We start from the raw sequence: 26,748 nt of genomic DNA, 5'->3' as shown, positions 1-26,748 counted from the left end.
AAACTCTCCTTCAGGCCCTGGGAACCATATTAATGTGTAAAAGAAAGAATTAAAATAAAAAATATTGCTATACTCACCTCTCCGAGGGAAACGGCAGCGTTGTTTGCTTAAAATTCGCGCTTTTCTTTCCTTACGTGAAGTCCCGGCTTTGTGATTGGTTGCGTCGCAGTCACATGGGCGACGCAACCAATCACAGCAAGCCGTGACGTAATTTCAGGTCCTTAAGGATTTTAAAATTACGTCCCGGCTTTGTGATTGGTTGCGTCGCAGTCACATGGGCGACGCAACCAATCACAGCAAGCCGTGACGTAATTTCAGGCCCTTAAGGATTTTAAAATTATGTCCCGGCTTTGTGATTGGTTGCGTCGCAGTCACATGGGCGACGCAACCAATCACAAGCCGTGACGTCACGGGAGGCTGGACACGCGCGCATTTTAAAATGCGCGCGTGTCCAGCCTCCCGGCTTGTGATTGGTTGACCGCGATGCAACCAATCACAAGCCGGGACGTCACGGGAGGCTGGACAAGCGCGCATTTTAAAATGCGCGCGTGTTTAGCCTCCCGTGACGTCACGGCTTGTGATTGGTTGCGTCGCCCATGTGACTGCGACGCAACCAATCACAAAGCCGGGACGTAATTTTAAAATCCTTAAGGGCCTGAAATTACGTCACGGCTTGCTGTGATTGGTTGCGTCGCCCATGTGACTGCGACGCAACCAATCACAAAGCCGGGACGTAATTTTAAAATCCTTAAGGACCTGAAATTACATCACGGCTTGCTGTGATTGGTTGCGTCGCCCATGTGACTGCGACGCAACCAATCACAAGCCGGGACTTCACGTAAAGGAAAGAAAAGCGCGAATTTTAAACAAAGAACGCTGCCGCTTCCCTCGGTAAGGTGCAGGCTGCGTCGGAGAGGTGAGTATAGCAATATTTTTTATTTTAATTCTCTCTTTTACACATTTTTACATTAATGTTGTTTCGATACCGATACCCGATACCACAAAAGTATCGGATCTCGGTATCGGAATTCCGATACCCGCAAGTATCGGCCGATACCCGATACTTGCGGTATCGGAATGCTCAACACTAGTGCTGACGTCACCGAAGATGGGGAAACGGTGAGGATGTCTCCACACATCTCCAGCGACTATACCAGTAAACAGTTAGTCGTCGAGTCAAGGTGTGCTAATGTCACCGAAGATGGGAAAGCGGTGACGATCTCTCCTCACATCTCCTACGACTCTACTTGTAATCCGTTCCTAGGAACATCCCCGCCGTTTGGACGATTTCTTCTGGATAACGGGCAGAAGATGGTTCCTATGTTTATACCTTCAGCGTCCTTGTGGCCGACTGGTGAAGACTTCAAAACAGAAGTTTGTTCACCTCAATTTTTCTCTGACCCGGTGGAGCTGATGCTCTCCACACTCATCTCTAATGACTTTTCCTGTGTTCAGTACTCTAGAACATCTCTGCTACCTGAAAGTTTGTCTCTGGATATCGGGCAGAAGGTGTATCCTGTGAGTATTCCTTCGGCTTCCATGTGGCTGGCTGGTGAAGATAACAAGTCGGTAGCTTCCAAGTCCCTGCTTCTTGTCTACCCTGAGGAAATGGTCCAGTCCATTGAGAAAGCTAACCCCATTGGGTACAATGAGACTTTGCTATCCAAGATTTCTGATGAAGCTAACCCTGCAGAGCACAAAGAGACTTTGTTTTCTGAGATTCCTGGTGGCCCGCCTGCCTTATTCTACTCTGAAGATGTCATGTTGGACAGGACTATGTGTGCTCCTATCCTTCTTCTACAAGTTATTCTGGCGGGCTTGAAGAAGAGGGGCCGTAAAGGGGGGGGTACTGTAACAACTCTGCTGGCATCACGGCATGGCCTCACATCTCTCACACTATCTTACCCACTGCTCCAGGCCATGATGTGGTTTCTGTTTTATGCCGGCTCCATGTTCTGTGTCTCTGCTCTCTGCATGCTTCATGGCTTTGTGTATAGGGGGGCGGCGCCTGAACTCTCTGGTTCTTATAGCAATCAGGTGCATCTGTCTAATCTGTTCCTGACCAATTACCAAGAGGCCTCCAGTATATAGTGCAGCTCCACCCAGTGTTCTGGGCTTGTGCAATGTGTTTGCTCAGTTAGCGTTTAGCTGCTGAGTTTGCCAGGCCTTGCTCTATGTTACTCCCTCGCTGGAGGCTCTACTCTGTATTTTTGCCTTGGTCTTGTTGTCTGCCCTCCAGGAGGCAGAATATCCTGGTCCCTGTGTCTTTGTCCTTGTGTCTTGTTCCATTGCCTTGTCTGTACTTAGTCTTATCTCTGTCTCCTTGTCTGTGGCTTCCTTCCCTGCTGTGTCTTTCCTTGTGTTCTCAGTCTGCTTACACTTTGCACTCTTGCAGCTCTGCCTGCTCTGTACCTTTGTGGCTTTTACCTCTGATCCGCACTCCTGCGGTTCCGCTCCGTTCATCTCTGCTCCGCTCCCGTTGCTGTAAGAATCTTTCTGCAGCTCCCCTCTGCATTCCTTGCGGTTCTGCTCCGTTCATCTCTGCTCTGCTCCCGTTGCTGTAAGAATCCCTTTTTGCAGCTCCTCTCCGCATTCCTTGCGGTTCTGCTCCGTTCTTCTCTGCTCTGCTTTGCTTTTATTGCTGCGCTATCTCTTGCTGCTCTACCGCTCCTATCCGCAGCCTTGCGGTTCTCTTCCAGTGTGACCAGGTCCCTACCTGTTCCTTCCATATTTCATATCTGTTCCTGCACCTCCTGTGTGAACAGGTCCCTACCTGTTCCTCCATACTACATTTCCGTACCTGCACCTCTAGTGTTAACAGGTCCCTACCTGTTTCTTCATAAACCACATCAACCAGTCCTGTGTTCTCTGCCGTGCCTTCCTATCCTGTGTTCCTGCCAGTCCAGCCGTTCCTGCCGTGCCTTCCTATCCTGTGTTCCTGCCAGTCCAGTCGTTCCTGCCGTGCCTTCCAGTCCTGTGTTCCTGTCGTCCTAGCCAGTCCTGTGTTTCCTGCCAGTCCTGTGTTCCTGCCAGCCCTGTGTTCTCTGCCATGTCCCTGCTAGCCCTGTGTTCTCTGCCGTGTCTCTGCCAGCCCTGGTCTCAGCCGTGTCAGCCTACTAGTCTGTGTCTCAGCTGTGCTCTTCTGCCAGTCCTGCCTGATGCCCGCACCAATCCTGGTGCTCCTGTCTCCCAAGTGGGATCAGCAGCCACAGCCAGACACCGCCCTGGAGTAGCACCTGGCAGCTGCCTGCTGCACAAGCCTGACCTCACCATCAGGGGCTCCAGTGAAAACCCAGGCAGCTGTCATAGTCACGCCCCTTCCAGGGTAGTCTGGTTTGTGACACAGTGGGGCCACATACTGTTGTGAACTCCGTTTTCAGGCTCCCTCTTGTGGTCACAGATGGTATTGTGTGATTTTGGTTTTTTGGCTCCCCCTGGTGGTTTGGTTTATTATCCTGCGGGTCTGCTGGATCAGCTGCCTCGTTATTCACCAGGGAGGCTCCTATTTAGCTCTGCTTCACTTCCACTTGTTGCCGGCTGTCAATGTATTCAGTGCTATTCTGATTACTCCTGATTATCTCGTTTTCTGCCTCTTCAGGATAAGCTAAGTTCTGTTTGAATATTTTTTGCTCATCTGCCTGCAATATGATTTCTGTGTATGATGAGTCTAGTCCAGCTTGCTAACATGTGATTTCTTTTTGCTGGTAAGCTCTGGGGTACGGAGTTGCTTCCCCCGCACCGTTAGTTGGTGCGGGGGCTCGAGCAATCTCTGCGTGGATATTTTGAATAGGGTTTTTTATTGACCGCACAGTTTCCTTCCTATTTTCTGCTATCTAGTATTAGCGGGCCTCATTTGCTAAATCTGATTTCATCTCTGCGTTTGTGCTTTCCCCTTAACTCACCGTTAATATTTGTGGGGGGCTATTCTATATCTTTGGGGTCATTCCACTGAGGCAAGTGAGGACTTACTTTCCCTCCAGGAATAGTCAGTTTCTCAGGCCGTGACGAGACGTCTAGGATTTTTAGGTAACGTTCCACGGCTGCCTATAGTTGTTTGCGGATAGGATCAGGTTGCGGTCAATCTAGTTACCACTTCCCCAGAGCTAGTAGTCTGTTCAGTTACTTAGCTAGTCCGACTTGCGATCCTTGCCACTAGGATCATAACAACATACCCCCGCGTGCTCACACCCCCACCAGTCAGGGCACGAGCGTGACACAAGGGAGGTGGTCCAGGTGCTACTCCAGGATTGACCTTGGGTAGATGGCAGCTAACTCCCTAGGAACGGATAGCTGGGGCAACCCAAAAGAATGTGCAATAGATGCAGGCAGGCGGAGTAAAAACATGGATACCACAAGTGCAGATGAGACCAGCTGGTGAGAAGATATGGGAACCAGCAAGTGCAAGCTGTATTGGTTGACAGACATGTAGGCGGCCATGACTGATAGACAGGCTAGCGGGCACGGCAGATAGACCACTGAGACTTGAGAACTGACAATGATGTTTAGAAACACTCAACACTGCACATGCACTTCCCACCTGGTGCCTTAAATAATGAGTGTTCCCCATCCATTGGCTTGGGACACCTTAGGATGGTGTGCACTGTCCCTTTAAGAGACTGGGACCGTGTTCGCCCTAAGCATCATGCCCAGGAATTTGCGCAGACCCCTGGCAGCCACAGGAGGAAGGGGACAAGGCGCGGGATCACGGAGGTGAGTAACTTGGTGTCTTTGCTGAGGGAGGGAGGTGGAGAGTAGAGACACTGAGAATAGGGCAGGAACAGCAGAAGGGGGTGAAGGAGATGCCAGGCTGTGGCAGAGAGAACATCGGCACCTTTGCCATAGAAGGGGATGGAGAGGTCCCAGCGTTTTAGTGTGTGATGTGCTCCCACAGTAGGCACAGTTTCACCTTGCCCACGCCCTCGGCCTCTGCTCGCACCATCAGTATAATGTCCACTACCCCGCACCTTACCCCACGCCTTGCCCATTTCAAATTTTGCATGATATATCCCTGATGAAAAAACTTTGCAGTATTGTTATTGCAGAAAAATTGGCCCACTTCAGATGGACTTCTTACACTGCAGAATCAATATAGCATTGCTATAACCTACCAAGTCTGGCTGTTTTATTCTTATGCACAACTTGTGCAGTTTAAATGCCATATAATATTTCACTGCAGAAAAAAATTGCAGTATTACTATTGCAGGAAAATTGCCCCAACTCAGATGGACTTCTTACACTGCAATATCAATATAGCAATGCTATTTCTAACCAACCAGGTCTGGCTTTTTTGTTTACTGGTGCAGCATAAATTCCATATATTTTCACTGCAGAAAAAAATTTGCAGTATCACTATTGAAGGAAAATTGACCCACCTCAGATGGACTTCTTACACTGCAGTATCATTATAGCGATGCTATTTCTAGCCAACCAAGTCTGGCTTTTTTGTTTTGATGCACAACTGGTGCAGTATAAATGCAGTATAATATTTCACTGCGAAAAATTACTTTTCAGTACTATTATTGCAGGAAAATTTGCACAACTCAGATGGACGTCTTACCCTGCAGAATCAATATAGCGATGCTATTGCTAACCAAACAAGTGTGGCTTTTTTGATGCACAACTGGTGCAGTATAAATGCCATATCATTTTTCATAATCATAAAAAGAGACAAGGCACTTCTGGAATAGAGATGGTGCACAAGTAGGATAACAAATCTGTCATCAATATTGTAAGGAACTTGACAGTCTGCTTGGTGTATTCAGCAAAAGCATTTATTGACAGTGGCAAAATCCAGAAAAAAAATGAGACGTTTCGGTCACTAAGACCTTCATCAGTCGTCTGGATGCAGAAAAAATAAATAAATATACAATGAAACAAATCAAGAATTATCACCATTTAAACATTATGTCATAAGGTGCGGGGAAAAATAAAACATAACTATATACAGTACTGAAATTCATAATACAAAGAAGAAACTTCCAAATAAGCAGCAATATGGTGTTACAATCGTTCAAAAGTGGACCAATATACCAGAAATCAAGTGAAAAAAGAAAAAACAGTGAGAGAGCCTCAGCTTTCTCCTATCTAGACCAGTGATGGCGAACCTATGGCACACATGCCAAAGGGGGCACGCAGAGCCCTCTCTGGGCATGCAGGCGATGTCTGCCACTGCACACACTCCACTCCCTTCCGATGTTCAAATGTATTTGCATCTTTTAGACACTAATACATTTAAACCAGGTCCTGTGGGTAGGTCCAGGTCCGCAATGCTCGGGTGGCAGCTGTATCCTGCCGGCCCTTTAACCCCCAAGTGCACGGTATGCAGCGTTCATTACAGAACGCTGTCTGCACATGACTGATGAGGTCATTGGAGTGGGTGGGGTTAGGGCCCAATGCGCTCCCGTCCTGCTCTCTCGGAAGAGGAGCAGCTGCCAAACAGCCCACAGTGATCTCTGTGCCAGCAGCTCTGTGCCTGTCTGCTGGTGATTTCTTGGCCCCTAGCGATCTCTGTTCCCCCTGTGATCTCTCTGCCTCCCTGTGATTTCTGTGCCTTCTAGCTATATGCCCCCAGTGATCTTTGTGCCCCCCAGCTATGTGCCCCCCTGTGATCTCTGTGCCCCTTGCTATATATCCCCTGTGATATTTGTGCTATGCTGTGATCTCTGTGCCCCCCCCAGTGATCTATGAGGCAATGCCTGTATTTTGCAGAGGGGCAGTATATGTGTGTGTATTTTGCAGAGGGGCAGTGTGTGTGTATTTTTTGAAGAGGGGCAGCATGTGTGTATTTTTTTCGGAGGAGCAGTATGTGTGTATAGTTTTTTGCAGAAGGGCAATGTGTGTATGTATGTTTTACAGAGGGACAGTGTGTGTGTATTTTGCAGAGGGGAGTGTATGTGTGTGTGTATATGTTTTAGAAAGGGACAGTGTGTAATATATATATATATATATATATATATATATATATATATATATATATTTTGCAGAGGGTGTGTGTGTGTGTATTTTGCAGAGGGGTAGTGTGTGTGTGTGTGCGTGGGTGTGTGTGTGTAAGGGAGACTATTTTGCAAGTCTTCTGTGATATGATTTTAAAAATCCGTATTGGCACTTTCTGATAAATAAGTGGGTTTTGGGTTGCCATTTCGGCACTCAGTCTCTAAAAGGTTCGACTTCACTGATCTAGATGGTATGTCTTCTAGTCACAGGCTCTGTACTTGTTTGTTAGTACACTGTCTCTAATGATGCATGCTTAGCCTGTGGGGGAAATATTATAGCCAGCAGGCCTTTATGAATCTAGTCTAGCTTCATCCACTCTGTGTTTCAGGCACTATATGGCTTTGGTACAGTATTATTGAGATCCATGTTTTGATCCTGGCTCTCTCTCACGGTTTTTTCTTTTTCATTTGATTTCTTGTATATTGGTCCTCTTGAGTGATTGACTAAGCAGCTATCACCATATTGATACTTATTTGGAAGCTCCTTGTTTGTATTATGTACTTCAGCATTGTATATACTTAAGTTTTATTTTTTCCTGCACCTTATAAGATGATATTTAAATCGTGTTAATTCTTGATTTGTGTTTTATTGTAAGTTTATTTATTTTTTTCTGTATCCAGACGACTGTTAAATGTGTTTAATAACCGAAAAATGTTTAGAATTGAGAGTCCTCAGTGGTTGATACCTTTTAATGGCTAACTGAAAAGATGGTAACAAATTGCAAGCTTTCGAGACTACACAGGTCTCTTCATCAGGCATAGACTAATACAAATTCTGAAGAATCACATGTTTATGCACAACATAGCACAGGAAAAAAAAAACAAACAAAAAAAAACCATGGATAAGACAGGTGGCATGAAGCAGAATTACCATGAGTGATAAACAGTTATGTCCATAAATGTTGGGCCAGTTCTTAGATAAGGAATGTTTTATTGTCCTCTGATTGGGGTTGGTTCTGTTGTGATGACCCCTCATAGTCTGAGGGGCAAGTTCCTTAGTTGATGTAAAAAGACATAAATCCATGCGACACATTCATTCCACCACTAAAACAGTCAAAGGTCGTCATCAGTTTATATTCCCAGACTCTTCTATCTCTCTGAGTTTTGAAGTTACCTTTTAACACAAGTAATTTCATGTCCACAATGCTATGATTTGGGAGACAAAAATGTTTTGCCACAGGTAGATCCATTCTTTTTTCTCTTATTGTATGGCGGTGAGAATTCATTCTTGCTCTAAGCTTTTGCCCTGTCTCCCCCACATATAGACCCCCAGTTGGACATTTAGTACAAACAATTAGGTACACCACATTAGATGTGATGCAGCTGAAAGTACCTGGGATCTTGTAGTCCTGATGTGAATTGGGGATCTTTATCTTGTCTGTGGTCATTATAAATGGACAGGTTTTACATTTTTTCTGATTGCAGGGAAAGGTACCTGCAGCTGTTGGAGAGGACAGGGAGCTTCTGACAATGATGCTTCTTAGATTTGGGGGCTGTCTAAAACACAGTAGTGGGGGGTCTCGAAAAATGGGTTGTAATCGGGCATCTTTTTGTAGTAAAGGTTGTAATTTCCGTGCAGCTCCCCTTAGCACCTCCAGATTTGGATTGTAGGTAACTACTAGAGGCACCCGGTTATTTTCTTCTTTAGCTTTGTAATGTAGCAGGTGATTCCTTGATATTCTGGTGGCTCTTGCAATCTGGTTTTCAATTGTTCTTGGATGGTAGCCCTGATTCAAAAAGGTCTTTCTGAGGCGATCAAGGTGTTCATCCCTATTCATTGGGTTGGAACATATACGATTGTATCTGATGGCTTGGCTGTAGACAATGGAGTTTTTTATGTGTTTTGGATGGAAACTGTCCCATTTAAGGTATGTTGGACGGTCGATTGGCTTCTGATACAGGGATGTCTCTATTTTATTGTTCTGCAGCTTAATGATGGTGTCTGTTATGACCCCAATGGCGAGGGTCTCAGAGGAACGTGGAAGTCTGCAGAATACAAAAATCCAGCTCATAGGGCAGTGGTAACTGGGTTGACCATATATCTACTCCTAACGCCAACACTAGAAGTAGCCGGGGATCATTCCTACGTTGATTCTAGATGACACGCGCCAGCCGGAGAATCTAGCTACCCCTAGTAGAGGAAAACAAAGACCTTTCTTGCCTCCAGAGAAGGGGACCCCAAAGCTGGATAGAAGCCCCCCACAAATAATGACGGTGAGGTAAGAGGAAATGACAAACACAGAAATGAACCAGGTTTAGCACAGAGAGGCCCGCTTACTGATAGCAGAATAAAGAAAGGTAACTTATATGGTCAACAAAAACCCTATCAAAATCCACACTGGAAATTCAAGAACCCCCGAACCGTCTAACGGTCCGGGGGGAGAACACCAGCCCCCTAGAGCTTCCAGCAAAGGTCAGGATATAGATTTGGAACAAGCTGGACAAAAATACAAAACCAAAACAAATAGCAAAAAGCAAAAGGCAGACTTAGCTGATATAACTGGAACCAGGATCAGTAGACAAGAGCACAGCAGACTAGCTCTGATAACTACGTTGCCAGGCATTGAACTGAAGGTCCAGAGAGCTTATATAGCAACACCCCTAACTAACGACCCAGGTGCGGATAAAAGGAATGACAGAAAAACCAGAGTCAAAAAACTAGTAACCACTAGAGGGAGCAAAAAGCAAATTCACAACAGGTGTCCAGAAAGTTAATTTCAGTGCAGGAGTAGTTGAGTGTCAAGTTGATGGTAGGGTGAAATTGATTAAACTGTTTATGGAACATCTTTAGCTGTGGTTCAGACTCCGTCCAGATGATTAAAATCTCATCAATGTAGCGGTAGTACGCCAGAGGCCTGATGGGACATGAGGACAAAAAGTCGCTTTCAAGCTTGGCCATGAAAAGATTTGCATACTGTGGGGCCATTTTACTTCCCATTGCTGTGCCAGTCTCCTGTAGAGAGATCTTCTTGTCAAATTCAAAGTAATTGAGGGTGAGGAGGAATTTTATAAGTTTCACCACAGAATTTGCATCAGTCCCTGTGTTTTCCAGGAAGAATTTGCAGGCATTTAATCCGTCCTGGTGTGGGATATTGGGGTACAAAGATTCCACATCCATGGTGGCCAGGATGGTTCCTTCTGTTAGAGGACCTATTGCTGAGTTTATTCAATAGATCAGTTGTGTCCTGAATGAATCTGGGTGTATCCTTTGCCAGGGGTTTAAGAACACCCTCTACCCATCCAGATACCTGCTCAGTAAGGGTGCCCACACATGAAATAATTGGTCTTCCTGGATTTCCAGATTTGTGGATTTTGGGAAGCATGTAGAATGTCCCTGTTCTTGGACTTTCTGGTATCAGGTCATTGGCACTTAAGGATTCGTCGGGCAGACAAGATACCAACTTGTTTAGTTCCTTGTAGTAGTCCTGTGTAGGATCCAACTCCAATTTTTTATAGTAGCGTGTGTCCATAAGTTGTCTGTTTGCTTCCTTCATATAGTCTGATGTGTTCATCATGACTATTGCACCTCCCTTGTCAGCAGGTTTGATGATGATTTCTTTGTTGGTTTTCAGAGACTGTATGGCCTTTCTCTCCTGGGCACTGATGTTGGATGCTTCTCTCCTGTTAGTATCTATGATGGTGGATTTTATCACATGTCTGAAGGAGTCTATATATTTATCCAAATGAGGGTTGCGTCCAGGTGGAGGTGTCCAGTCTGACCTCTTCTTTGTTGTTAGGATCCCTTTTCCTTCAATCCAGGTGGGTTCTGAATCTTCTGTATCATTGAAATATTCCCTCAGGCGCAGTCTCCTGAAAAAATGTTCCATATCACTGCAGAGTTCAGTTTTATCCAGGGCCTTAGTAGGACAAAATGAGAGTCCTCTGGAAAGCACAGCCAGCTCCACTTTGGGTTTATAATCTCAGAGATTAATGACACAGATGGTTAGATGCCTTTGTGTCTGGAATGGAGTGGTTGTCCAAGTTGTCAGGTTTTGGCTTTGTTTTGTATCTGTTTGCATAGAGTCCTGAATTGAGGCGCAATCTGTGCAGTTTCTTTTCCTTGTTATGAATCAGAATGGCCCGTAGTTTGTTGTAGTATTGTTGTAATTTTTGCTCTGTGTCTTCTGTAAGTGTCTTTCTCAGAGTTTCAAATTGCCCTTGGACTTTACTCTTTATCCTGTAGCAGACATGCAAAAGATGATTCCTTAATCTCTCAGAAGTCCTGTGACACAGGTTTTGTGCATAATGGGTATTGTAGGTATGAAGAATTGGGTTTGTAATCCAGAGTCCTTTGGGAATTAGATTCTCCTTTTTGCATTTAGATAGGAAAAAAATGTCGCTGTCCATTTGTGCACGTTTCTTCAGAAGTGGTTTTAGTTCCATAAAGATGCGGTACATTCTGGTATCCTCCATTTTGATACAGGAAAGATATATATCTTGGTACCGTGTTAGCCAGTAGATAGAAAAATGTTTAGAATTGAGAGTACTCAGTGGTTGATACCTTTTAATGGCTAACTGAAAAGATGGTAACAAATTGCAAGCTTTCGAGACTGCACAGGTCTCTTCATCAGGCATAGACTAATACAAATTCTGAAGAATCACATATTTTCTGATTGGGGTTGGTTCTGTTGTGATGACCCCTCATAGTCTGAGGGGCAAGTTCCTTCGTTGATGTAAAAAGACATAAATCCATGCGATACATTCATTCCACCACTAAGACAGTCAAAGGTCGTCATCAGTTTATATTCCCAGACTCTTATCTCTCTGAGTTTTGAAGTTACGTTTTGATGCACAACTGGCGCAGTATAAATGTCGTATAATATTTCATTGCTGAAAAAAACTTTGCACCATTACTATAGCTGGAAAATTTTCTCAGCTAAGATGGACTGGTTACACTGTAGGAGAAATTTAGCGATGCTATTGAGATCCAACCAAGTCTGGCTGTATGCTTTTGATTCACAACTGCAGCAGTAAAAATGGTATATAATATTTCACTGCTAAGATCAATTTGCAGGATTGAGAGCAAAAAGATTATTATTAACCCTGGGAAGAGGTTTTGTTATGCAGGCTGCAGCATAAAGGACGTGTAAGTCACACAATCCTGTCCTACACTATCCCTTCAGCACAATCTCTCCCTCAGTGCTGCTAACAGCAGTATTAATATTGATTATAATTAACCCTCAGAAGAGCTGTTGTTTTAGTTGAAAGAAATATAAATGTGGATGAATCCTTGCCTATATGTAGCTACAATTCTGTGTCTCTTTCAGCAGAACCTCTCCCTGCTCTGCCTGTTTACAGGTTACAGTGTGCCAGGCATAGCATCACGTGTCTCATATAGACCTGATGACGCTAGGCAGTCAGCCAATCACAATAATGCCACAACTAAGATGGCTACAGCATTACAGTGACTGGCAGGCAATTCTCACATGTTTATTTCCTGTCTAAAAAGCACCAAACATGCAGGCTGGGAAATCAAGCTTCCACTCGAGCATTAAAAAATACTAGCAGATTAATTAGCATCTCGAGAATCATGATGTTCGAGCGAGTCATGAGCAGTAACGAGCACGCTCGCTCATGTCTAGTCCACATGTTTGGCATTTCGGTGGCGGGGGAGCCTGCTTAATTTACAGAGTCCATGTCTCCAGAAGAACAAGCTGGGCACAATGTATGGGCACTACAATTTACAGGCACTACAATCACAGATTTGCAATTTTCACTCAGCAACATTAAAATCGCCATAACACTTTAGATAAATTCCCAGAGATGTGTAATTTCCAAAAGGATAAAAAATAAATAATTTACCTGTATTTGCAAAAAAGCGGTCTTATAAAAACTGTGTGCATGAATGAAGGGATAAACATTAAATAAAAACTTACCGCTCCTTGTCTTTTAATGGAATGGTATTAAATAAATTTTGGTACCGAGAAAACATTTCATCTCCAAATTTATCTTTATCAACATGCTCTATCAATGTATCCCACACCTGCAAAATAAAATAAAAAATGACTGAAGTGTTTAGCATGGTTGGGCTTATTACAATCTTTTAGTGGTCTAAAGCGTTGACGCAATATTTAGACCCCAATATAACAGGTCTTTAAGGTTACAAGAAAACCTTTTTTTGGAACCAATTTTGTATATTCCCATCTTCATAAATGGATATAGTCAGACAGCGCTGGAAATAAAAATAGTTTTACAATTTACTACTTACTAAAATTTTCAGCCATTCTTGAGATATTTACTCTTTTCTTTAGAGCTCAGTGCCTTAGAAGCTGGTTACAGCCCCTAGACAACAGATGCACATTGCTTAAAATTGCTTTTCTGTTGTTCTGTTGATTGTACCACTGTTTTGAAGCTGGCCAGGATCGCTAGGGTGCGACTTTTCATCCTAATCTCAGCCAGCTTCAGCACAGTGCATACAATCTAGACAGCAGTGGTGGTTAGTTTCTTAGGCAATGAGATACAAGCTAAAAAGTATTAATATTCCAAGGACGACTGCAAATTTTAATAAGTAGCAAATTGTAAATATGACTGTTTTTACAAGGAGTTAGCTAGGAAGATGGCAATAAACCTTTAAAGTGGTATTCCCATCTCCAAGATCCTATCCCCATATTGAGTAGGTGTAATAATAATAATAATAGCAAATATCTCCAATTAGAGATTCGCTATGTCTCTTTCCTCATGTGCAGGCATTGCAGGACCTTAGGTATCCATGGTTATGACCACTAGCAGCTAGCTGTCACTATATCAGTGGTTGTAACCATGGATACCTAAGATCCTGCAATGCCTGCACATGAGGAAAGAGACATAGCAAATCAGAAAAACTATATTACATTTCTAATTGGAGGTATTTGCTAATATTGCTAATATTATTATTACACCTAGTACATATTGGGATAGGATCTTGGAGATGGGAATACCCCTTTAAGTTTATTTCTTATGAAATATTTCACAAATTGCACTATTTGCTATAAAATCTTCCTAATAAAATATTTAGCCTGTTACAATAAAAATATATTTATGTGGAACCACAGGACAACTTCTTCTGGTGGACCTAGGTAACACCAACCTAATATGGATGTATTCAAATATAAGGAAAGATCACCACATCAGAGATTCCTGGACTGTATTTTAGAGGAAGAATTGGACAGTGGACACTTCTAAAGATGAGCCGGTCGGGCAAAATTTTAATTCTCCTGCTTGTGTGGATTTTCCCAGGAAATTCAATTTGCAGAGAAGTTATTCTCCCCAAATTGAATGTCCCTTATTATGCTATATGATCTCTCCAGACTCCAGAGCATAATATAAAGAAGAAGATGTAAAAAAAACCAACAACTTATTTTCACCTTACCACTCACCTCTCCGGCCACTCTGCTAGTCATCGTCACCCATACGATCTTTGGCACATTTTCTCATCTTTCCCGTTGTCGCTGAATCCCAAGACCTCTTTGTGCTAGGCTGGGGACAGTTCTGGGAAACCAGTCATAATGTAAAGCTGACATGACATGCACTGCAACCTTGTGCGTTCATGCCCATAAATCCGGGTCTCTTCAAAGCTGCAAGTCCTGATCTAGTGTGAAGAGGCCCAGGATTCAGCGCTCGGTGGCGGAGATAAAAAGATGTGACCAATACCAGATGGGTGACAAGTAAAATGACTATGGCAAGTGTAATTTTATTTTACCATAGGATGGCCATATGCGGTTCAGCAATATGGCAGCAAGCTCCCATTTTTTTGCTAAATCTCTGTGAAAGCGAGTTACCAAAAAATCTGCATTTTGGTAATATTAGTAGAATTTAATTCCACTTAAATCTATTTGCTCATCTCTAGACACCATTGAAATATCACAACAAGCAGCAGTTAATGATAATGCAGAATTATATTATACTGTACAATAGAAAAGGACTATAGATGCTACCTACATTGTATGTAATCAGTAAATTACCTGTGACATTACGACATTAAGACTGTCTGACAAATTTTTGTATTCAAGCTCAGTGGACATTTCACCAGCATGGACAGCCAAGCATCCTCTCGTTTTCAGTACTCGAACTGACTCATTGATAAACTTGTCTAATGTGAAAAAATGAGCAGCAAGTCCGGCTTGTACCAGGTCCACAGAAGCATCCTTCAGAGGTAACTTCTCAGCCGGAGCCACCCTACAGACAGAGGACAGACGATAACTAAGTCACTTATACCATCTGATGATACCATATCAGCAAAATTAGGAAATCCAGCTTAGTACTCACATGTAGGTCACATTGTTTGCCAAAGTCATTTCTTTTGCCAAATTTAGTTGGGATTCACTGATGTCTAGTCCCAGGACCTTCTTGAAGTGAGGAGCTAGAGGTAAAGTGTAGCGTCCAGTTCCACAGCCAACATCCAGCGCCATTTCAAGGGGCCGCCCATTAGTCTTAATAAGGGGTAGAGTACATTTGGTAGAGGTAGAATTATTTCTATATACACTATATTTATTATGTTGATAGATGTAAATGGTAGGTACAATCATTTGGTATTTTTGGGCCATTTACGCACATTGTACAATCATTTAAATACACTGTAGCACATTCCTACAGAATTGTTTGTTTACGCATGAGCATCAATAATAAAAACATCGGGATCCACAACAGAAAATTTTTGCCTCAAATATATTTTCTGATTTACATTTTTAAAATATTTAGAAAACAATGTATCATTTCCTTTACACAACACAAATACTTGCTACTTTGTGTTTCATGTCACATCAAATCCCAATAATATACATTTAATCCCTGTGAGGCAGTGAGGGGATAACATGTGAGGGTCGATATGTATCCCCCAGGATGCGGACGGAGTCCTATTAGACCGGCTGGAGTACCTTGTTTTCACAGCAGGACGCCTGTGAGTCACAAGTAGAGATGAGCAAACTTGTTTGGAGAATGATCGCCAAACAAATTTGGCGTGAATATGGCACATTTGGATTCGTGATCGGAAACCTTAGCAAAATTTTATAAAATCTGTAAAAATCGGTAACATTCAGTAAAAGTGCTGGAAAATATTTACGTTGCCACAAAAATATTTTCAGCACATTAGCAACGATAATGGTGGTGTTTTCTGACCATTTGGCTTGTGTTTGCTGAGGAGACGGGGTTTGCAGAGCTCAGAGGTGCCGCGTTATTGGGAGCACAGTACATAGTTACATAGATAGTTACATAGTTATTAAGGTTGAAGGGAGACTTTAAGTCCATCTAGTTCAACCCATAGCCAAACCTAACATGCCCTAACATGTTGATCCAGAGGAAGGCAAAAAACCCATGTGGCAAAGAGTAAGCTCCACATTGGGGAAAAAAATTCCTTCCCGACTCCACATACGGCAATCAGACTAGTTCCCTGGATCAACGCCCTATCAAGGAATCTAGTGTATATACCCTGTAACATTATACTTTTCAAGAAAGGCATCCAGTCCCCTCTTAAATTTAAGTGATGAATCACTCATTACAACATCACACGGCAGAGAGTTCCATAGTCTCACTGCTCTTACAGTAAAGAATCTGCGTCTGTTATTATGCTTAAACCTTCTTTCCTCCAGATGTAGAGGATGCCCCCTTGTCCCTGTCTCAGGTCTATGATTAAAGAGATCATCAGAAAGGTCTTTGTACTGTCCCCTCATATATTTATACATTAAAATAAGATCACCCCTTAATCTTCGTTTTTCCAAACTAAACAGCCCCAAGTGTAATAACCTATCTTGGTATTGCAGACCCCCCAGTCCTCTACTAACCTTGGTCGCTCTTCTCTGCATCCGCTCTAGTTCAGCTATGTATTTCTTATACACCGAAGACCAGAACTGTGCACAGTATTCTAAGTGTGGTCGAACTAGTGACTTGTATAGAGGTAAAATTATGTTCCCCTCATGAGCATCTATGCCTCTTTTAATACATCCCACTATTTTATTTGCCTTTGTAGCAGCTGCCTGACACTGGCCACTGAATATGAGTTTGTCATCCACCCATACACCCATGTCTTTTTCATTGACGGTTTTGCCCAGAGTTTTAGAATTAAGCACATAGTTATACATCTTATTACTTCTACCCAAGTGCATGACCTTACATTTATCCCCATTAAAGCTCATTTGCCATTTATCAGCCCAAGCTTCTAGTTTACATAAATCATCCTGTAATATAATATTGTCCTCCCCTGTATTGATTACCCTGCAGAGTTTAGTGTCATCTGCAAATATTTAAATTCTACTCTGAATGCCCCCTACAAGGTCATTAATAAATATGTTAAAAAGAAGAGGGCCCAATACTGACCCCTGTGGTACCCCACTGCTAACCGCGACCCAGCCCGAGTGTGCACCATTAATAACCACCCTTTGTTTCCTATCCCTGAGCCAGCTCCCAACCCACTTACACATATTTTCCCCTATCCCAATTATTCTCATTTTATGTATCAACCTTTTGTGTGGCACCGTATCAAAAGCTTTTGAAAAGTCCATATATACTACATCTACTGGGTTCCCTTGGTCCAGTCCAGAACTTACCTCTTCATAGAAGCTGATCAAATTAGTCTGACATGAACGGTCCCTAGTAAACCCGTGCTGATACTGGGTCATGAGGTTATTCCTCTTCAGATACTCCAGTATAGCATCCCTTAGAATGCCCTCCAGGATTTTACCCACAGTAGAGGTTAAGCTTACTGGCCTATAATTTCCGAGTTCAGTTTTTGTCCCCTTTTTGAATATTGGCACCACATTTGCTATACGCCAGTCCTGTGGTACAGACTCTGTTATTATGGACTCTTTAAATATTAAAAATAATGGTCTATCAATGACTGTACTTAATTCCTGCAGTACTCGGGGGTGTATCCCATCCGGGCCCGGAGATTTGTCAATTTTAGTGATTTTTAGATGCCGCCGTACTTCCTGCTGGGTTAAGAAGGTGACACTTAGGCCGCCGTCACACATGCGAGTTTTACGGACGTAAGAGCGCAGAAACTACGTCCGTAAAACTCGCATAACATACGGCACAATGATTCTCAATGGGTCTAGTCCTATCAGCCGTATATTACGGATCCGTAATATACGGCGTTCTACGGCCGTACAAAATCGCAGCATGCTGCGTTTGTCAGCGTATTGCGCAAATAATACGCCAATGAAAGTCTATGGGGGCGAGAAAAATACGGATTCCACACGGACCAGCAGTGTGACTTGCGAGAAATACGCAGCGGTGTTAGTGAAAAGTCGGTAATTCAATTGCCGGCTTTTCATTTCTCCTGCCTAAACCCGACAGGATATGAGACATGGTTTACATACAGTAAACCATCTCATATCCCCTTTTTTTTTGCATATTCCACACGCTCCAGGTCATATGAGGACATCCACCAGGGGGCGCATCACTGCGACTGAAGGAAATGTAGGTCAATGACCTACATTTCCTTCATTCGCCGGGGAATTACAAGCACGAGCACAGCTGCATTTGCAGGGCTCCTGCTTGTAACTTATTTTAACCCCTTCAGATGGATTATCTCGTGGGACGTGATGGTTCAACAGAGGGTATGTATCTTGTGCATTTATTGTTTTGCCAAGCGAGGGTCTGCAAATGGATTGAGAGAGCAATAAAATATTAAAACAACCGCTCTGTTTATTTAATTAAAATACTTTTAAATCATGTGTGTGTGTGTTTTTTAACCCTTTAAAACAATTGGATTAATAATGGATAGGTGTCATAATTGACGCCTCTCCATTATTAATCTGGCTTAATGTCACCTTACAATAGCAAGGTGGCATTAACCCTTCATTACCCCATATTCCACCGCTACAGGAAGTGGGAAGAGAGTGGCCAAGTGCCAGAATAGGCGCATCTTCCAGATGTGCCTTTTCTGGGGTGGCTGGGGGCAGATGTTTGTAGCCACGGGGGGGCCAATAACCATGGACCCTCTCCTGGCTATTAATATCTGCCGTCAGTCACTGGCTTTACCACTCTGGCGGAGAAAATTGCGCGGGAGCCCACGCCAATTTTTACCGCCATTTAACCCTTTATTTTAGCAGCTACAGCGCCCAAATTTTGCACATACACAATACTAACATTAGTAGTGTGGAATATGCAAAAAAAATGGGGATATGAGATGGTTTACTGTATGTAAACCGTGTCTCATATCCTGTCGGGTTTGGGAAGGAGAAATGAGAAGCCCGCAATTGAATTACCGGCTTTTCACAGATATCGCGCTGAAGTAAATATAAATACAGACTATATATATATATATGTGTCTCAATGACATATATATATATATATATATATATATATATATATATATATATATATACTGTATATATGTTTTCCCGAACATTTGAGCACATAAATCCATTAGATGTCGGTTTTGCAAGCCTGCGAGAAAATCCGGACCGTATTGTCTTACGCCAAGTGTGACGCCGGCCTTAATGGGAAATTTTTGTTATCACTAATCATATTGTCTGCCATGGAATTTTCTTGTGTAAATACTGATGAAAAAAAGTCATTTAGCATATTGGCTTTTTCCTCATCCTCATCCACCATTTCCCCCAGACTATTTTTAAGGGGGCCAACACTATCATTTTTTAGTTTCTTACTATTTATGTAGTTAAAAAATATTTTGGAATTATTTTTACTCTCTCTGGCAATGAGTCTCTCTGTCTCAATTTTTGCTGCCTTGATTTGCTTTTTACAGAATTTATTAAATTTTCTGTATTTATTTAATGCGTCATCACTACCTACTTCCTTTAATTCTCTAAATGCTTTATTTTTGTCACTTATTGCGCCCCTTACAGCTTTATTTAGCCATATTGGTTTCCTCCTATTTCTAGTATGTTTATTCCCGTATGGTATATACTGTGCACAGGTCCTGTCCAGGATGCTAATAAACGTCTCCCATTTTCTTTGTGTATTTTTATGTCTCAGGATATCGTCCCAGTTAATTGCACCAAGATCATCTCTCATCCGTTGGAAATTTGCCCTCCTGAAGTTTAGTGTCCTTGTCACCCCTCTACTACACATCTTATTAAAGGATACATCAAAGCGTATTATTTTGTGATCACTATTCCCCAAGTGACCGCCAACCCTTATATTTTATATGCGGTCTGGCCTGTTTGTTAATATTAGGTCTAGCAGTGCCCCCCTTCTTGTTGGGTCCTGAACCAGTTGTGAAAGGTAATTGTCTCTAATAGTTGTCAAAAACCGATTACCTTTGCTGGAACTGCAGGTTTCTGTTCCCCAATCTATTTCAGGGTAGTTGAAGTCCCCCATAATAATGACTTCTCCTTGAGTCGCAGCTTCATCTATTTGCTTTACGAGGATATTCTCCATTGCTTCCATTATTTTTGGAGATTTATAACAAACCCCTATCAGTAATTTATTATTTTTTCCCCCTCCCCTTATCTCCACCCACAGGGACTCTACATTTTCATTAAATTCACCTATATTATCACGCCGGATGGGTTTTAAGGATGATTTTACATACAGACACACCCCTCCCCCTCGCTTATCTGTACGGTCATTTCTGAAAAGGCTATAGCCCTGCAAGTTAACAGCCCAGTCATGGCTCTCATCCAGCCATGTTTCAGATATCCCCACCATGTCATAATTATGCTCCAACAACATTAATTCTAATTCATCCATTTTGTTGGCGAGGCTTCTGGCATTAGTATACATGCACTTGATGTTCCTCTCTGTACCTCTATTCTTTCTTAAATTATTAACTGTTCTAACCCCACCCCCCATGCTACCGCCGCCCCAACTTCCTTATTTGTGCCCAGGTCTCTATCTGCCCTATCTTCCCCTCCTATAAATTGAATACCCTCCCCCCCAATCCCTAGTTTAAACACTCCTCCAACCTTCTTGCCATTTTCTCCCCCAGCACAGCTACACCTTCCCCATTGAGGTGCAGCCCGTCCCTAGCGTAGAGCCTGTAGCCCACTGAGAAGTCAGCCCAGTTCTGCAGGAACCCAAACCCCTCCTTCCTACACCAATTCTTGAGCCACGTATTAACCTCCCTAATCTCCTGTTGCCTCTCTGGCGTGGAACGTGGTACAGGCAGTATTTCGGAAAATACCACATTGGAGGTCCTTGCTTTCAGCTTGCAGCCTAATTCCCTGAAATCATCTTTAAGGACCTTCCACCTACCTCTAACTTTGTCATTTGTGCCAATGTGCACCATGACCGCTGGGTCCTCACCAGCCCCTCCCAGTAATCTGTCCACCCGATCAGCGATGTGTCGGACTCGAGCATCAGGTAGGCAGCACACCGTCCGACGATCCCTGTCTTTGTGACAGATTGCCCTATCTGTTCCCCTAATAATTGAGTCCCCCACTACCAGCACCTGTCTGGCCTGTACTGCTCTCCTATTTCCCTCCTTACTGTAGCAGTCACTCCTCCGGCTTTCAGAGGACATGCCTGGCTGCAGCAGTGCTACCCCTGTACTGGCACTCCCCTCATCTGCCAACTTAGTAAACTTATTGGGGTGTGCCAGATCAGGACTAGCCTCCCTGGCACTCTTCCCTCTACCCCGCTTTCTGAATGTCACCCAGCTAGCTACTTCACTGTCCTGCAGCTCCATCCTACCATCCTCCCCCTCATCTATCCCATTGAGCATCTGCTCAGTGAGCAGTAGTCTTTTTTTTTTAACTTTATGTGTGCACATTGCGGCTAGTCAATCAGGGTGCAGGAAACACCCACAATATCCTGACACCATGGCTTGTGTCATTGGCTGCTGAAATCACATGTCCCTCTCCATATAAATATCTGACATGTGGTTTTAGTGCCATTTTGACACCGATACAGCGCAGAGAGGCTTCTCCTGATACTGCCACTGTTACTAGCAAGATTTCAGCTGTTTAGTTAGGCAGTTGTATATCAGTCAGATAGTGTAGTTAGATAGTGTCCAATGTGGCTGTAAAATTTACCTTCCGTATTTTTTTTTTTTTGGGGGGGGGGGGCGTTTCTGATGGTTCTCAAACATAGCCAGCAGGGCACATGTCCTCCAAGTGTGTTGTGCACTGCTTCTATTGTGCTCCATGCACAAGTATAGCATATTAAATATTTTTTTTTTATTATTATTATTATTATTATTATACATTTTTATAGTGCCAACTATTCCATGGCGCTCTACATGTTAGCGGGGCAAATATGGACAAGTACAATAAACATGAGTAAAACAAGGCACACACAAGTACAGGAGGAGAGAGGACCTTGCCCACGAGGGCTCACAGTCTACAGGTGATGGGTGAGGATACACTAGGAGAGGGTAGAGCTGGTCATGCGGCAGTTCAGTTGACTGGGGATCACTGCAGGTTGTAGGCTTGTCGTAAGAGGTGGGTCTTCGGGTTCCCTTTGAAGGTTTCCGTGGTAGGCGAGAGCCTGATGTGTTGGGGTAGAGAGTTCCAGAGTATAGCAGAAGCACGGGAGAAGTCTTGGATGTGGTTGTGGGAGGAAGAGATGAGAGGAGTAGAGGAGGAGATCATGACACAATCGAAGGTTGCATGTAGGTAGATACCGGGAAACCATGTCACAGATGTATGGAGGAGTGAGGTTGTGAATGGCTTTGTATGTCATTGCTAGTGTTTTGAACTGTAGCCTCTGGGCAATAAGAAGCCAGTGAACGGCCTGGCAGAGAGGAGAGGCTGGGGAATAACGGGGAGACGGGTGGATTAGTTGGGCAGCAGAGTTTAGGATGGATTTGGAGTGGTGCCTGAGTGCTAGAGGGGAGGCCAGAGAGTAGGAGGTTGCAGTAGTCGAGGCGGGAGATGATAAGGGTATGTACTAGTGTTTTTGTGGGTTCATGGTCAAGGAACGCACGGATCCGGGAAATGTTTTTAAGTTGGAATCGGCAAGAGGAGGCAAGGGCTTGGATATGTGGCTTGAAAGAGAGGGTAGAGTCAAGGATCACCCCGAGGCATCGAGCGTGCGGGACCGGGGAAAGTGAGCAGCCATTGACATTGATGGATAGGTCAGTTGGAGGGGTAGAGTGAGGTGGGGCAAAGATGATGAATTCTATTTTGTCCATGTTCAGTTTTAGAAAATGAGCAGAAAAGAAGGATGAAATAGCAGACAGACATTGTGGGATTTAAGTCAGTAAGGAAGTGAGGTCAGGTCCAGAAAGGTAGATCTGCGTGTCATCAGCATAGAGATGATATTGTAAACCATGGGATTCTATGAGCTGTCCCAGGCCGAAGGTGTAGATGGAGAAAATTAGGGGTTCTAGAACTGAGCCTTGAGGAACACCGACAGACAGGGGGCGAGATGAGGAGATGGTGTGGGAGAGGGAGACACTGCATGTCCGGTCTGTTAGATATGATGAGATCCAGAATAGGGCCAAGTCTGTGATGCCAAGAGATGAGAGAATCTGCAACAGGAGGGAGTGGTCCACAGTGTCGAAGGCAGAAGACAGGTCCAGGAGGAGGAGGACGACAGAGTAGTGTCGCTTACTCTTGGCGGTCATTGGTCATTAGTAGGTCATTGGTCACTTTAGTTAGGGCAGTTTCAGTTGAGTGATGTGGTCGGAAGCCATATTGTAACCAGTCAAAGAGGGAGCAGGAGGAGAGGTGGGAGGACAGTTCAAGATGGATATGCTGTTTCAGTAGTTTTGAGGCATAAGGGAGAAGGGATATCGGGCGATAGCTGGACACAGAGGATGGGTCGAGGGAGGGTTTTTTGAGGATAGGTGTGATTGATGCATGTTTGAAGGATGAGGGGAAGACACCATTTGTAAGTGAGAGGTTGAAAAGTTGTGTTAGGGTTGGGATGAAGACTTTTGCGAGGTTAGGGATGAGGTGGGACGGACTAGCTAAATGTGAAAAAGCCTGCTGCATCTCACCTTGTCATTTATTGCTGTGGTGATATAAAACTGTCTTCAGACCTAGGCACATTACAAAAAAAGAAGAATGTTTTCTGTTGATGAATGTGATACAGCCCGCCGTATCACACATTGTCATGTTGTGGTGGTGATATGAACCTGCCTTCAGACCTACCGCACATTAAAAGAAATTCATTTTTTTCCTCTTGCTGAATGTGATACAGTCTGCCGTATCACACACTGTCATGTTGTGGCGGTGACATAAACCTGTCTTCAAACCTAACGCGCATTAAAAAAAAAATGTATATATATATATATATATAATTTTTTCTCTTGCTGAATGTCTTACAGGCTGCCGTATCACACATTGTCATGTTGCACATTCGCATTCTTGCCCAAATAAATTCTTCTGTTACTAAAGTTATACAGTAGGGGACATGTAACTTTTAAATTGTTTGGAGCACATCTTTGTCATACAGGCCTCATCCACACTGAAAAAAATATTTTTTCTGTGACTAACGTGATTCAGTATGCCATATTTCACCTTATCATTTAGTGCCACTGAAATTCAGCTGTGCAGAGGTGGTGCAGAGTATGAAATCTAATTTGTAGTTGCTAATACTGTGCTCATAGCACACTATCTGAGCAACATGACTAGGAAAAAGCAAGGTCATGGTGTTAGGGGGCTTAGGCTCTGTGTTTGAGGTCTAAATGGGGTAGGTGGTGAAATTGATGCCACTTTATTGGTGTCTGGCACTAATTTTGGGAAATGTGTACACTCTTGGTTGGGTGTCCATTTGCTGGGTTAGCTGTAGTGGAAGATGCGTCATTCCCTATTATACTATTTCTACTCTCCTGAAATTGATACCACTTTGTTGTTGACTCCAACAAATTTTTGGAAATGTGTACACTCGTGGTTGGGGGTATATCTGCTGGGTTGGCTGTAGATGAAGAGATGTCGCTCCCAATTATACTATTTTTACTCTTGTGAAATTGATGCCACTTTGGTAGTGGCTGCCACTAATTGTTTGAAGTGTGAGCAGTCCTGGTTGGGTGTCCAACTGTCCATCTGCTGAGTTTGGTGTAGTGGAAGACCTGCCGGTCCCTATTATACTATTTATACTGTGGTGAAATTGATGCCACTTTGTTGGTGTCTGCCATTAAATTTTGGAAATGTGAACATTCCTAGTTGGGTGTCCATCTGCTTGGTTGGCTGTAGTGAAAGATTTGTTGGTTCCTTTTATACCATTTATACTGTGGTGAAATTGATGCCACTTTGTTGGTGTCTGCCAATACATTTTTGGAAGTGTGTAGACTCCTGGTTGAGTCTCCTTCATCTGTGTTGCTTGTAGCAGTAGGCCATCGAGACCTGTAGTCCTCCACTCTCATTGAGTCAACTACCCGTGTTATTATTCTTACACTTTTCTGACAATAGTAATCAACAAAACTGATATTTGTGCCACGTGAGTGTGGGTGACCATCAATTTCAATTTTTTTTAGCAGGTATATAGCGGCAATATTTCAATATTCGCTTCACAGACATTACTGCAACTGTCACCATTGGAACTCACAATCGAAATTTAATATCTGTATGTCTTGGGAGTGTGGGTAAAAAGTACTTAGAGGAAACCCTTGCATACATGGTTAGAACATGCAAACGCTTTGCAGATACTGTCTTTGGTGGGTTTGGGACACAGGACTCCAGCACTGCAAGGCTGGTAATATTTTTGGGTTGACAACTCAACGTTTCTGTGGTTGGAAGCCTATCACTGTGATGCAAACTGTGTGTGTCACTGCTGTCTTGGGGAAAACCATTGTCAAGATTGTCTTCAAACATATTTTGATACTGCAGAATGGGTGCATCCCTTTTCCAGGTGGGGAGGCAATTGTCAAAATGTACCTTTGTATCTTGTATAGAACACACTGGCACACTTTCATAAGTCAGCACTATTTTGAAGCATAACTATAAGGGTAACAATCATGTTGCAGATAGTGCTGCAAGAAGGTGCACATGGGTCGGTCTCCTTCATGATGTCCAACTCCACAGTGTGTTGGTGGCGGGATAACACAAGCTTTCTTCGTCCATCCCCTTGTGGCAACCATGTACAACAGAGCGGGAATCATTATCCTGTTCATCTCCAAAATGGTGGGCGTCCATCATCTCTTCCTTCTCGTCATTTTCATGGTCCTTCTCCATTTGTTCCTCACATGGCAACCGCCTGTGAGACTACAGACTGGAACTTAGAGATATTGTTAACCCTAAAGGCATACTCCTCTGCTTCTTCATATTCCTCCAAGACTACCAGCACCTCCTCACCCAGACTATTTAAAGTGTGGTCCAGCATTTAGATGACAGTAATAGTGATGCTGATTACGGCTTCATCACCGCTAAACATCTTATCAGCCATTTCGAAAACATGCAGCAGGGTGCAAAGGTCCTTCATCTGTGTCTGCTAAGCAAGTGTAAATTGCACCACGTCCATACAGCGATGTGCCAGGCTATGCAAAATGTCATACTGCACCATGTCTCGGTGCTACTGCCACAGTTGCTGCAACATGTGCAGAGTTGAATTCCACGGAGTGGTCACTTCACTCATCAATCGGTTAACCGGTAGTCCGCGAGATCGCTATACTCACTTAAGTGGAATGGTGAAAGTGAACACACAGCGACAGTGTTTTCTACAACAGTGCATCCATGCTGGGACAGTGGTGTAGGAATTGCTGTACCATCAGGTTGAGGATGCGAGCCATAAAAGGCTTGTGTGTAAGGTTGGCCCTGCATAGGGCCGCCACCAGGTTTGCACCGTTATCTCACACAACCTTCCCTGGCTACAGGTTGAGTGTAGGCAGCCATTGGTCATCCTCGGCATGAATAGCTGTCCACAACTGTTGATCTGTATGACTGCGATCTCCAAAGTGTATTAATTTAAAAGCTGCCCAATTGCGGTGAGCCATGGC

General features: G+C 43.5%; 1 protein-coding gene across 5 annotated transcripts in view; it reads right to left on the bottom strand.

The window, feature by feature from the left end:
- The window catches only part of LOC143784256 (putative methyltransferase DDB_G0268948), a 160,304-nt gene that overhangs the window by 28,339 nt on the left and 105,217 nt on the right, over nt 1–26,748 (bottom strand). For all 5 annotated transcript variants that reach the window (XM_077272282.1, XM_077272284.1, XM_077272281.1 and 2 more), the window contains 3 exons: nt 15,237–15,400; nt 14,933–15,146; nt 12,869–12,975 (listed from right to left, as the gene is read on the bottom strand). In XM_077272282.1, the coding sequence (XP_077128397.1) occupies nt 12,869–12,975; nt 14,933–15,146; nt 15,237–15,400 (485 nt within the window). The remainder of the gene's footprint in view (nt 1–12,868; nt 12,976–14,932; nt 15,147–15,236; nt 15,401–26,748) is intronic.

Source organism: Ranitomeya variabilis, chromosome 7 (genome assembly GCF_051348905.1).
Source record: "Ranitomeya variabilis isolate aRanVar5 chromosome 7, aRanVar5.hap1, whole genome shotgun sequence".
Lineage (NCBI taxonomy): Eukaryota > Metazoa > Chordata > Amphibia > Anura > Dendrobatidae > Ranitomeya > Ranitomeya variabilis.
Note: the sequence above shows the minus strand (reverse complement) of the source record. Positions and strands in the feature narration are given on the sequence as shown.